The 12,259-nt window shown below is 46.3% G+C and overlaps 1 protein-coding gene across 5 annotated transcripts in view; it reads right to left on the bottom strand.

Annotated features, from left to right (window-relative positions):
* LRP11 (LDL receptor related protein 11) overlaps nucleotides 1-12,259 on the bottom strand; it is a 50,381-nt gene that overhangs the window by 23,763 nt on the left and 14,359 nt on the right. For 2 of the 5 annotated variants that reach the window (XM_051836829.2, XM_008249900.4), the window contains exons 3-5: nucleotides 10,114-10,255; nucleotides 5,743-5,868; nucleotides 4,141-4,353 (exon numbers count right to left, since the gene is read on the bottom strand). In XM_051836829.2, the coding sequence (XP_051692789.1) occupies nucleotides 4,141-4,353; nucleotides 5,743-5,868; nucleotides 10,114-10,255 (481 nt within the window). The remainder of the gene's footprint in view (nucleotides 1-4,140; nucleotides 4,354-5,742; nucleotides 5,869-10,113; nucleotides 10,256-12,259) is intronic. The other 3 variants (XM_051836833.2, XM_051836832.2, XM_051836831.2) reach the window with 2 other exon arrangements.

The following is a 12,259-nucleotide window of genomic DNA, read 5'->3' as shown; positions in this document are numbered from 1 at the left end:
TTAGTGTCTCAACACATTTTTGATAAGCTAAGATTTATTTAGCCTCATCAGATTCCTGTGAGGGAAAGAAGCAGCCAAAAAATATGTACTTGTCCATATTTACTAAACTAACTGACAATCCTTTTAAAACTCGGCCATATGCTGTGAACAGTACTGTGCTTTTAAATGTTTAAGTTATGCAGGGTGTTTTTATTTTTTAAATTATTTACTTGAAAGACAGAGCTACAGAGAAGGAGAGGCAGAGGCAGAGAGAGAGAGAAAGAGAGAGAGAGAGAGAGAGAGAATCTTCCATCTGCTGTTTCACTCCCCAAATAGCTGCAACATCTGGGGCTGGGCCAGGCTGAAGCCAGGGGCCAGCTTCATCAGGATCTCCCAAGTGGCTGCAGGGGCCCAAGCACTTGGGGCATCCTCTGCTGCTTTCCCAGGTGCATTAGCAGGGAGCTGGATTGGAAGTGGAGCAGCCAGGAGTTGAACCGGCACCCATATGGGATGCTGGCTCTGTAGACAATGGCTTTACGTGCTATGCCACAGCACCAGCCCCTATGCAGGGTCTTCAGCTCACATGAAATTGGAGGCTGGGGACTCCAGTGTGGTATTCTTGGGCATAGCAGAAGACAACAGACACAGCTGCTGTCGACACAGAGCTGTGAGGACTCTTTCTAGCATTTTCAAAGTTCTGTTCTGTTCTCACTTTCTTCACCCCTGGAATTTCAAAAAGTATGTTTGTTATAAGTATCTAATAATATATAAAAATGCTCATGAAACAGATAAAAGTTCTGTAAAAATAATGTTCTGTGGCTTTTGTTAAAAATGAATATATGTGTGTATGGGTATGAATACAAGTAAACAGAAGCAAATTCAAGAGAATGTTGGGGCCGGTGCTGTGGCATAGCAGGTAAAGCCTCTGCCTGTAGTGCTGGCATCCCACATGGGCGCCCGTTTGAATCCCAGCTGCTCCACTTCCAATCCAGCTCTCTGCTATGGCCCAGGAAAGCAGTAGAAGATGGCCCAAGTCTTTGAGCCCCTGCACCCACATGGGAGACCCGGAAGAAGCTCCTGGCTCCTGGCTTCAGATCGGCCCAGATCTGGCCATTGCAGCCATTTGGGGAGTGAACCAGTGGATGGAAGACCTCTCTCTTGCTCTGCCTCTGTCTCTCTGTAACTCTGGCTTTCAAATAAATAAATGAATTTAAAAAAAAAGGAGAGAACGTTAATGGTGAGTTTTGTTCAGTGACTTCTTTGTATTTTTCTGTATTTTCCAAATATTCTACAGTAAATTCTACATTATTTAATAATTGGTGGGGCCGGCGCTGTGGCATATTGGGTAAAGCTGCCGCCTGCAGTGCTGGCATCCTGTATGGTTGCTGGTTCGAGTCCCGGCTGCTCCACTTCTGATCCAGCTCTCTGCTGTGGCCTGGGAAAGCAGTAGAAGATGGCCCAAATCCTTGGGCCCCTACACCTATGTGGGAGACACGGAAGAAACTCCTGGCTCCTGCCTTCGGATTGGCACAGCTCCAGCTGTTGTGGCAACTGGGGAGTGAACCAGCAGATGGAAGACCTCTCTCTCTTTCTCTTTCTCTCTGCCTCTCCTTCTCTCTGTGTAACTCTGACTTTCAAATCAATTAATAAATCTTTTAAAAATAATTGGGAAAAATTCTAATATATTATCAAGAATGACTGGACGACTGATCTGTTTACAATCACAGCCAAAGCCAAAGGCTTACCATGAAAAAGGACAAAAACCAAATACTGCGGAGGTCGGGTGCCGACTCCCATCAAGCACTGTTAGCAACCCGGAGTGTGATCTTCACAAGGATTCTGCAGCTGAGTCCACACTCCCCAGGGACAGCACTGTGATCAATAAGCAATACTTAGCACGGGTGAGGCCTGCGGACTGAAGTCTGATGTCATTCCTGATGCAGACTCCACGTGACATCTGAGAGACCATCTGGCTGGAACCCCTCATCAACAGATGAGGATGCGGGGGACTGGGCGTATGAAGCAACCCACTCCAGGTTCTGACGGCAGAGCCAAGACCAGAACCTAGCTAAGGGGAGCTGCGTGTTGGTCTGTATTCTAACTTCAGCTAACTCGTTCGTGCTCGTGAGGGTCTCTCTACCCCATCCAGCCAGCCTCCAGGAACACAGAGAACAGAGAGGAACACTCTGTCCAAGTCGCTATCTCAGGTTGCTGAATTCACCTCGTCTCCTCCAGCTGCTTCCTGGGTGGTGGAGAAAACCAATTAAAACAAAGACAAGGCTCAGGCATTGTGAGTGATTTCCCCAGTAGGTGGCAGGATGAACCAGGAATGGACCAGGAGCAGGCATCTGTAGGGTACTTAACCCAACCATCGAAAAGAAGGCTCAGCCCAGAATCCAGTGTTTTACAGATGTATTTGTATAGAGGGAATTAACATCTACAAAGTGCATAATCAAAAGACTAGAAAGAAACTCATCAGAATATTAAAAGTACTTTTCGGGGTTGTGTGTTTGGCCAATTGGGGCACCCAATTCCCATATCCAAGTGCCTACGTTGGCTCCTGGTTTCAGCTCCCAATTCCAGCTTCCTCTTAATGCAGACCCTGGGAGGCAGTGACAATGGCTTAAATAGTCAGTCCCCATCACCCATATGGGAGACCTGGATTGGGTTCCTGGCTCACAGCTTCCAGGCATTGGAGAATGAACCAGCAGATGGGGCTCTCTGTGCCTGTCTACCTCTCAATTAACAAGAATTTTTAAAAAGCAGTTTTGAATAAGGGGTAATATTTGAAATTATTTTAAAATTATTTTGCATCTTCCATATCTTGGACAATGAACACAAATTTTTTATAATAAAAGTTATTAAAACCATGATGAATTACTTCAGTAAATATATGGAGAGTTTAAGGACTGAAAAAGCACTTCCAAAAGCTTATAGAAATGTGATCCTATATTTCCGTCTCACATGTCACATAATCATAGAGAAGAAACTTAAAATGATGGATCCATGTAATCCGTTAGCAGCTTGAACGTATGTTACAATCTTACTAGCCTTATTTGAAAGCAGAAACCTGATAGAATTCGTTGCACTGGGAGGCCTAACTGAATTGGGAGCACAGGCAGCACATCCGAATGACATTTTCTTACATTCACGTGCTTTGGGTGAAGAGCGTGTGCAAGCACACCCAGGGGTTCTGCTGCGTCAGCTCAGAATAACCAGCATCTAGCACTCAGGGCACAAGTTTGCATCGGCTAAGTGTTAACACTTCCTAACGCTAAGGTACTTAGTGTGAGTGTGGCGTTGCCTCTAGAATGCGTGCATAGGCATGAATGTGGGTTCCACATCTGTGGATTTGACCAGCCATGGGCCGACAATATTCTGTACCAAACACACACATTTTTTTCTTCTCATTATTCCCTAAACAACATGGGGTAATACCTGCATACAGCATTTACACTGAATTAGACAGCATAATAATCTAGAGGGGACTTGAAGTACATGGGAGGATATGTGCAGGCTCTGTGTAAAAATGACACCGTTGTGGGGCTGCTGCTGGGGCACAGGTTAAGCATCCACCTGCAGTGCTGGCATCCCATTTGGGTGCCAGTTCAAGTCCTGGCTGCTCCACTTCTGATCCAGTTCCCTGCTGGTGGCCTAGGAAGGCAGCAAGCAGAAGATGGCTCAAGTGCTTGGGCCCCTGTACTGGCATGGGAGCCTGGATGAAGACCCTGGCTCCTGGCTTCAGACAGGCCACGTTCTGGCTGTTGTGGCCAACTGGGGAGTAGACCAGGGATGGAAGACCTCTCTCCCTCTCTCTCCCTCTCTCTCTCTCTCTCTGTAACTCTGTCTCTTAAGTAAATAAATAAATTAAAAAAAAAAAACTACACCATTGTACATAAGGGACTTGAGCATTCATGGATGGTGGTATCTGTGCAGGGTCCCAGAACCAATTCCCCATGGATACTGAGATAACCGTATTTAGTAGGTCCTTTTTCCTATAAATACGCACGGTTTTTACAGTGTTGTTTTTTGTTTGTTTGCTTTCCACTTTTTGGCTGAATTCTTTTATTCTTTTCACAAGAAAGAAGAGATTACAAGGAAGGCTTAGACCTATACTTGGTTTGGAACCACACTCGGGAGCCTTCACACCTGACTCCTCACCTGGCATCACAGGGACGACCTGGCTCCCCGTCCCTGCAGAGGCTGAGTGATTCCTCTTCTCTGGGTTTGCCAAGGGAGCTGGCTGGTCTGCGGCTGTGGCCTCCTGAGACTTCTCCAACAAGGAGACACCCCCTGTGTCTTCACTCAGTGCTGTCGTCCTCGGCTGGGCAGGACTTGTTGCCGCGTGGGTCACCATCTTCCGGTCTAGGCCCACTGAGTTTTGAGAAGAGCTTAGTTACTGGCTGGATTTCTCTTCTGAACTTTAACTAAAGCCACCACATTTGCAGTTGACTTGAAATTGTGGATATTTCGGATTAATGACCCACGCCATTTAAGACATGCACAGCCCCAGACAGACAATTTTATGTTATCTTCAAAAGGGTAGTCTGTCTACTCTTCTTTCAGCCATTAGCTTTCCAAATGCTAAACATAAAAAGAAATGGACAAAGGCAAAACTATAACCTAAGATTCTCACTCTGTCCTTCCCCCAGCCAATGGCTTCCCTTCTTCCTTGGGGTGCCCATCTACATGTATGACTTCTACAACTGATTCAAACTCTGACTTCAGCCAACCCTTGTATCAAAAGCTTCCTAAAATATTTATCAGAATATTAATTCAATGCCACTTATTTTAAAAAGAGGTATATGTGATAGAGGATTTTTTTTTAGGATGTGAGGAATCTGGAAAGTTAAAGAAAAGTTTTAAAAACACAAGTAATACCAAAAATTGGACTTTTGCAACTCAGACTGTAGACGCAGTGATTTCTCACTTAAGGCATAGCTTTTGGGGATGGCATTGTGACACAGTAGGTTAAGCTGCCACCTGCAACACCAGGTTCACCAGGTTTGAGTCCCGGTGGCACCGGCTCCCTGCTACTGTGCCTGGGAAAGCAGTGGTAGTTGGCCTATGTGCTTGTACCCCTGCACCCACATGAGAGACCTGGAGGGAGTTCCTGGCCAGACAGGGCCATTGCAGCCACCTGGGCAGACAGGACCAGCAGAAGGGAGATTCTTTCTCCCTCTCTCTCTCTCTCTCTTTCTCTCTCTCTCTCTCTCTCCCCCTCTGTCACACTGTCTTTCAAATAAGTAAAATAAATCTTTAAAAAAAAAGACATAGCTTTGGGGCTGGCACTGTGGCGCATTGGGTAAAGCCACCACCTGCTGTGCTGGCATCCCATATGGGTGTCAGTTCAAGTCCTGGCTGCTCTACTTCCGATCCAGCTCTCTGCTATAGCCTGGGAAAGCAGTAGAAGATGGCCCAAGCCTTTGAGCCTCTGCACCCACGTGGGAGACCCGGAAGAAGCTCCTGGCTCCTGGCTTCGGATCGGTGCAGCTCCAAACACTGCGGCCATCTGGGGAGTGAACCAGTGGGTGGAAGACCTCTCTCTCTTTCTGTCTCTGCCTCTCTGTAACTCTGCCTATCAAACAAACAAGTAAATAAATCCTTAAAAATAAGACATAGCTTTTTCATATAAAATTATATATAAAACCAGAAAGAGGAAGAAGGCCGAATTCCTATTTCACTCTGAGAATACAGGCATCCGTCTGCATCCCTTCCAGCTTCTCCCACTCCTCGAGTGCCAAGGTGATGCGGCCAACTCACAGTTCTGACAGAAGGCTTCATCAGAGCCGTCGGGACACTGCTGCACGCCGTCACAAGCCAGAGTGATGTCGATGCAGCAGCCATCGTCACAGAAGAAGTGGTAGCGCGAGCAAGCACCCAGGCACCCTGGTTGCAAAAATAGGCTCAGGTCACAGGAGCCCAGGCAAAGTTCAGATGTGCAGTGCATCCTGATGAATGATGTGTACAGGAAGATGCTCTTGGGTAAAGAGATGCAGATCATGGAGAAAACCCAACAGCTGGAGCTGGAGCAACATGTTCTGGGCAGGTTAGAGAGGCTGACCTCTCTGATTTAACGCTCAGAAACTCACCTGTGTTAGAGCCATTCTCCGAGCTTACCTGGCCTGACGGGTGCAAACAGAGGCAGTGGTGGTCTCCCCCTGTTTTCTCACTCTGCGTTCATCCGCTCACCCCTGCAGGATCCTCTCCCTTTAGCCATTTACTGCTTCCTGATAGGCCACCGAACACTGCCCCACCCCATGGGGAACCGTGAACAAACCACGAATGGCAACCTAGCTTTTGTCTTGCATTCTTGTTTCCTGAGTAAAACCCTTTACTGACTTTTTAGGACTGGATCCTATTTGCAGACTCCCATAATATCCTTACTTACTGCAGTAAGTTACAAACAGAATCCTCAGATACTACTAGCTGCTGCCAATCAATTTTTACAAAATAATGACAGTCTGCTGTCAATTCACAGGAGCTAGCAATAGTTTCTTCAAAGGACGAAGCCGTTTGTTAGACTTCACTACGTAAGTATTGGATTTCTGGCACTGATAGTGCAGACTAAAGATCTCCAGCTAAAATTAGGTTCTAAGGAGTCTCACAGTTTTACAGGAACAGCAAGGCTCATTGATTCTCTTGGGAACGTGGGAGAGTGGCAATGTATATGATACTCCACCAACAACAAATCACCAAGCACAGCACACATACGTGCATGGAACCCCTGGTACATATCTCACTGAAAGTGGTTAAATGGAATACATCTTGACCCAAGAGTAGCAAGAGGGTAAAGAATGGGTAGCCAGAGCTCCTGTGGAAGGCTGGGAAGCAAAGAGCCTGCAGCGAGGACTGAGAACTTGGGCCTGGGAAGTGCAGTCAGCTCCGGCCACTGGGGAGGAGTCGGGAGAAAAGGTGGCAGAGGACTCTGCCTACCGAACAGGATGAGTTACCCGTCCCAGTTCTCAAACTCACGACACAAGCATCCTAAACATCTCTGTTTTCCTTCTTTCTGGGTAGTTCTAGGGAGAGATAGATATTTATAATCTATTGATTTATTTCTGAATGACTGGTCTCCAAACATTTTGACCACATATCCTGATCAATAAAATACTGCTGAACACACATCTCTAATTTACTTACAAATAATAAGCATTTACTACTATACTGACATGTTGTACACCTTATAATATATGCTAATGTATAACGTATAATATATACTAAAACTTTAAGGAGATAATTAAAAATTATTAAGAATATAAGTTCTGGAGTCTTCTCTCCCACCCTAACACCATCTAGGACATCTCCTAGGTATCTGGACAGCATGACCCTGCTCACATTGGAAGTGCATATTGGCTATCGGAATTGGTTATTTTTTTCTCGACATGCAAAGATGTTCAAACTGTCAATACATTCAAAATTCAAAGAGTTATTATCACACAATCAGGGGTACCTGCTGGTCTGTTTACTCCAGTAGATGCTACCCTGGTTACCATAACAACAGAGTCATTAATCACAGGATCAATAAATCCAGCAGAGGGGACAGAAACACCTCTCTTCTTTCTCTGCTTTTCAAGGTCTCTGTGTGACATTTTATTAACTGTAATTCATAGTATGTCCTTCCAATAATACCAGTAAGTGATCTCAGACAGCAATTCGCACTACACTTATTCTTAATTTTTTATATAAAGTCACATACAGAAGATCTATCTCCAAGTGGCCTGTCAGTCATCAGAAGTGGTTCACATCACTTTCTGCTGCTTCAAATCCATTTTCTTATCATTCTGAAGAAGGGCAGAAGTCCCCCTGGACCCTGTGCAGCTGGCCCCGGTAGACAACCCAGGGCAACCAGGTGGCTGGTGAGGCGTTGGCCAGCTGCTCTGGTCGGCACAGGTTGCACGAAAGCAATAAACCCCTTCTAATTTCTGCAGGGACGACAGGCTATCTGGCTTCTCCCAGCAGCACCTGACTCAGCCCTGGCCCAGGCAAGCCCTCCCCCTCAGGGAGGAGCCCTCCAGGCCCTCAGTTCTACACAGGGAAGCCAAGGCCGTGCTTCCAGAGATCCTGGTGCACAAGGCCCTGAGCAACGGGCTGGCTCTCCTGTGCAGCTCACTACGTCTGCAAGACCACTCAAATCCGGGCTGGACGGGACACACCTCACTTACTGACCATCACCAAAGCCCTCACAGAGCTAGAAAGGGCATGAGTTTGGGTATGGCCAGTTCATGCGCAGTTGCTCCTCCGTCTTCATGGTAAGCTTAAACCTTGGCTGAACAGGAGTCGGCCAAGAAAAATTTTAATGCTGCTTATGCAAACTATCAAGATTGCCAAGTCTTTAGGGTTCTAAAATCTCCAACTCCTGATAAAACTTCATTTCTAATATGCCCAGGGAGCTGAGTTACTGGCTGGCTTTGACCTGTCTTTGATGGAAGTGATCCACTATGGTGGCAAGTAAGTCACAATCATATTCTAATTCTCGGACCCTTATTCTTCAAACTGCTGGCTTATTACCACTCACACATGAATGCCAGAGATCCACTGTAAGTCTGCTACAGCTATGGCTAGAGACAGTAGTTTCAAGAGACGACAAGCTACAGGAAGGGACTGCATTTACTGCGTGTACTGTCGTGTCCCTGGGGCTAGCACAGTTCCTGCACAAAAAAAAAAACCAGTATCTTCAATGTCCAGAATCTCAGCACTTCTCCAGGGGTGAACTGCATGTGTGCGGAAGGTCCCTTTGCAATATCCCTGTATCTCCAGTGCTCCCAAGTGCCATATGATGGGTGTTTTTGTTAACTTGAGCTCATTTGAGAAGTGCAGATGCTCGGGAAAGATGCAGATGTTTGGGAAAGTAAGAAACGCAGGTGAATGAAATGAATTTGACATTGCACAGCAGAATGGGAGAACTATCATATATTATTAGTGTATGTATGCATCTGTGAAAATTGTGCATGAAAAATCTATAAACAGTGCTTTTAAGTTGCTATGTATACTTTGCATAGTCTGATTTAACTTTACTCTTAGGTGCATTCTTTCTTTCATAAAAATTCTGAAATGATTCATTTTACCAGCAATTCAAGTCTTGATTCAATATGCCCTTCCCCGTTTTTATATTTTATTTTTAATGGACAAGTAATAATTATACAAGAGGTCTTCAGAAAGTTCATAGAAAACATGTATAATGAAAAAACTATGCATGGAGCTGGCGCCGTGGCTCAATAGGCTAATCCTCCGCCTTGCGGCGCCAGCACACTAGGTTCTAGTCCCGGTTGGGGCGCTGGATTCTGTCCCGGTTGCCCCTCTTCCAGGCCAGCTCTCTGCTATGGCCTGGGAGTGCAGTGGAGGATGGCCCAAGTGCTTGGGCCCTGCACCCCATGGGAGACCAGGAAAAGCACCTGGCTCCTGCCATTGGATCAGCGTGGTGCGCCGGCCGCGGTGGCCATTGGAGGGTGAACCAACGGCAAAGGGAGACCTTTCTCTCTCTGTCTCTCTCTCTCACTGTCCACTCTGCCTGTCAAAAAAAAAAAAAAAAAAACAAAAAAACTATGCATGGACATAAAAGTTTTTGCACCAAAATAAACTTATGTTTTAATGCCATTTTCCTGTATGCATTTGGAACTCCCTGCGTATCCAGGTAAATTATTATTATTAATCAGCGTCACCACATGTGCAATAGATCACTACAACTTCTTCCGGCCATCTAACTGGAACTTTACCAATGCCTCCCCTCCCAGGCTCTCCCTCGCCACTCTACTATTTCCTATGAGCTGCGCTGTTTTAGCTGCACTCTTTGCACCTACATATCAAACAGAACATCCACCTTTAAACAAAACCCTCTCCTGGAAAAGCCAGAAATTGTCTTTCACAGAAGCAGGTCAAGAAAAGATGGAGTGTCTCTAGGGTCCAGCAGCCCCCCAAGGTCTGTTCTCTTCCCTTGGGAGTGTCCCCTCCACCTTAACCTAGCCCTAACTTATCTCCAAATATAATGGAACCTATTTTTGTTATATTTTTAGTAAAACGTCCTCACTCGACAACCAATACTAAAATGGAAGAGCCCGTGGAACGCCAGGTGAACATCATCCTCCCATGAATAGCTTGGTCGCAGTAAATGTGCCAGAAGAATGTCCTTCTTACCTTCTGTGGAGTGGGCCATGGGAAGCACCGTGACTGACACGTTGTCGGAGGCTCTCTGACCGGCAGTGTCGGTCACAGTCAGCTGGAAGGTGTATGTTCCTTCCTGAAGGTGGGCCAGCTTCAGGGTTCCTGACTGAGGCACCTGACACACAAGAGGACACATGTTAAGTGAGGACATCCGAGCACAGCGCCCCTCATGCTCCAGAACTGGAAATCAGTCCCTCCTTGGGGCAGTGTCACAAACAAGCAGTGTCTCCACTTTGGGTCCAAGGCTGCTGAGGGCTGCTACATCACAACCTACTTTGGCAGGTTGGCCCCAGTTTATCTGAGCTGCCAATAACCTTGACTGACAGCCCCTTCACTTGTCCTTAGTAGCTGCTGGCCCCAGTCCGTACCTCCCTCTCCAAGCCCCACACTCACCTTCGAGCCCCTTCCTTCTCAGCTGCTGGCTTCGTCTACTTTCAGGAGAAAATCAGAACCACAGTGATGGCTCCCTCCTCCCTCACTCCGCACCCCCAGGAACGTTCCTGCACCCAGTGTCACCTCCCGTCCAACAGCAGTAGGGACCATCTTCCCCTCTGTGCTCCAGGCCAATCCCCCTTTCTAGGCCTTTACTTTCCTTCTGTGACTTAGAACCCCGACCCATCGATTAATTTGTGTTTCAGATGGTTTTGCTATTATTGCCATGCTCAAATTTCTTAAAAATAAACAAGACAACAAGTGACATCGCAAGCCCCCAGTTCTCTCTAGCCCCAGCCCTCTTCCCTCCCTTCTCAGCCGAGGTCCTCAGAGGGCTGCCTTGGCGGCTTCCGCGGACTCATTTCCCAGTGAGACTGCAGCAGACCCACACCCACCATTCCTCTGAAACTGTGCTGGCCAAACTCACTCCTGGACCCAGCAAGAGTCACCTGATGGTCAGGGCCAACAAGACCTGTCCTGGAAAGCTTGTTTTTGAACTGGCCCTCTCATTATGCCTAACAATGTTGGTCACCTCTGTCTCTGAATCCGCCTGCTTTTGCAGGTTCCATATCTATAGCTCTGTTCCCCTCCCCCACCCCCAGCCACTCCTTGCCTTTGCCTCCATGGTTCTCGCTGCTGCTCATTCCCTGACTCAGGGCCCCATCCTCATCCCCTGCTGTCCTCACACCATTCCAAGGCAGCACACCTGGCCCAAGGCCCAGCTCTGTGCAGTGACCTTGGAAGTCATTCTTGCACATTCAGCCTAAAGACTGCTTCTTGGACCTTGGTGGGTGAGACCCCAAAGGAAAGAAGTGGCCATCAAAGAAGGAGGTACTTTTCTCTGAAGGGAGGAGACAACTTCCACTCTACTTATGGCCCTATCTAAATACTGACAGAGTATGTGGATTCAAAAGGGTTCCATAGCCTAGGCAGCTCATGCCTTGGGTGATCACTGACATCATACATAAGAATGTTAATTGTTAACAACAGGAGTCACTGTGCACTAACTTCCCATGCAGGACCTCTGTCCTCAAAGAGTTGTATTACGAGAGTTAACAGTAAAACTTCTCCTCAAAGATTTATTGTTTTAGTGTATGAAGTGCAGGATATTCTTATGTCTCATACGTTTTAGTTATGCTTAAATGTCCAACTCTATTGCTTGTTTTCTTAGGTGCTTCCTTAATGGTAAACTCATTCTCAAGGACTTACTTTCTTTTAATATATTAAGTGGAGGATATTCTCATGTCTCATAAGTTATAGTTACATCTAAGTGCTCACAAAAGATGTATCATTCTTGGGTGCTTCTTTAAAGTTCATTAAGTTTCTAAAAAATAAATAAGTGAAATTAACTTCGAGATGCAATAACTGAACAGCTCTTGTCTCAACTATTGAGGAACAGTTTTTTGCTTTTTTCATTTGTGCAAATTGTTGAACTCTTAGTATAGAGCTGGTCTTCTGTGTATAAAGTTAATTGAAAATGGATCTTAGTGGAGAATGGGACTGGGAATGGGAGGGAGGAGGAGGGGTGGGAGTGGGGGTGGGAGGGCAGGTATTGTGGGAAGAATCACCATATACCTAAAGTTGTACTTTTGAAATGTATGGAGTTTGTATTTCTTAAATAAAAGGTTTCTTTGGGGGGGGCGGGGAAAGACTGCTTCTTCAGCTCTCCTTAATACCCTATTCAAAA

This window comes from Oryctolagus cuniculus, chromosome 5 (genome assembly GCF_964237555.1).
Source record: "Oryctolagus cuniculus chromosome 5, mOryCun1.1, whole genome shotgun sequence".
Taxonomy (NCBI): domain Eukaryota; kingdom Metazoa; phylum Chordata; class Mammalia; order Lagomorpha; family Leporidae; genus Oryctolagus; species Oryctolagus cuniculus.
The sequence above is the reverse complement of the archived record's forward strand: the minus strand, read 5'-3'. Positions and strand labels throughout refer to the sequence as shown.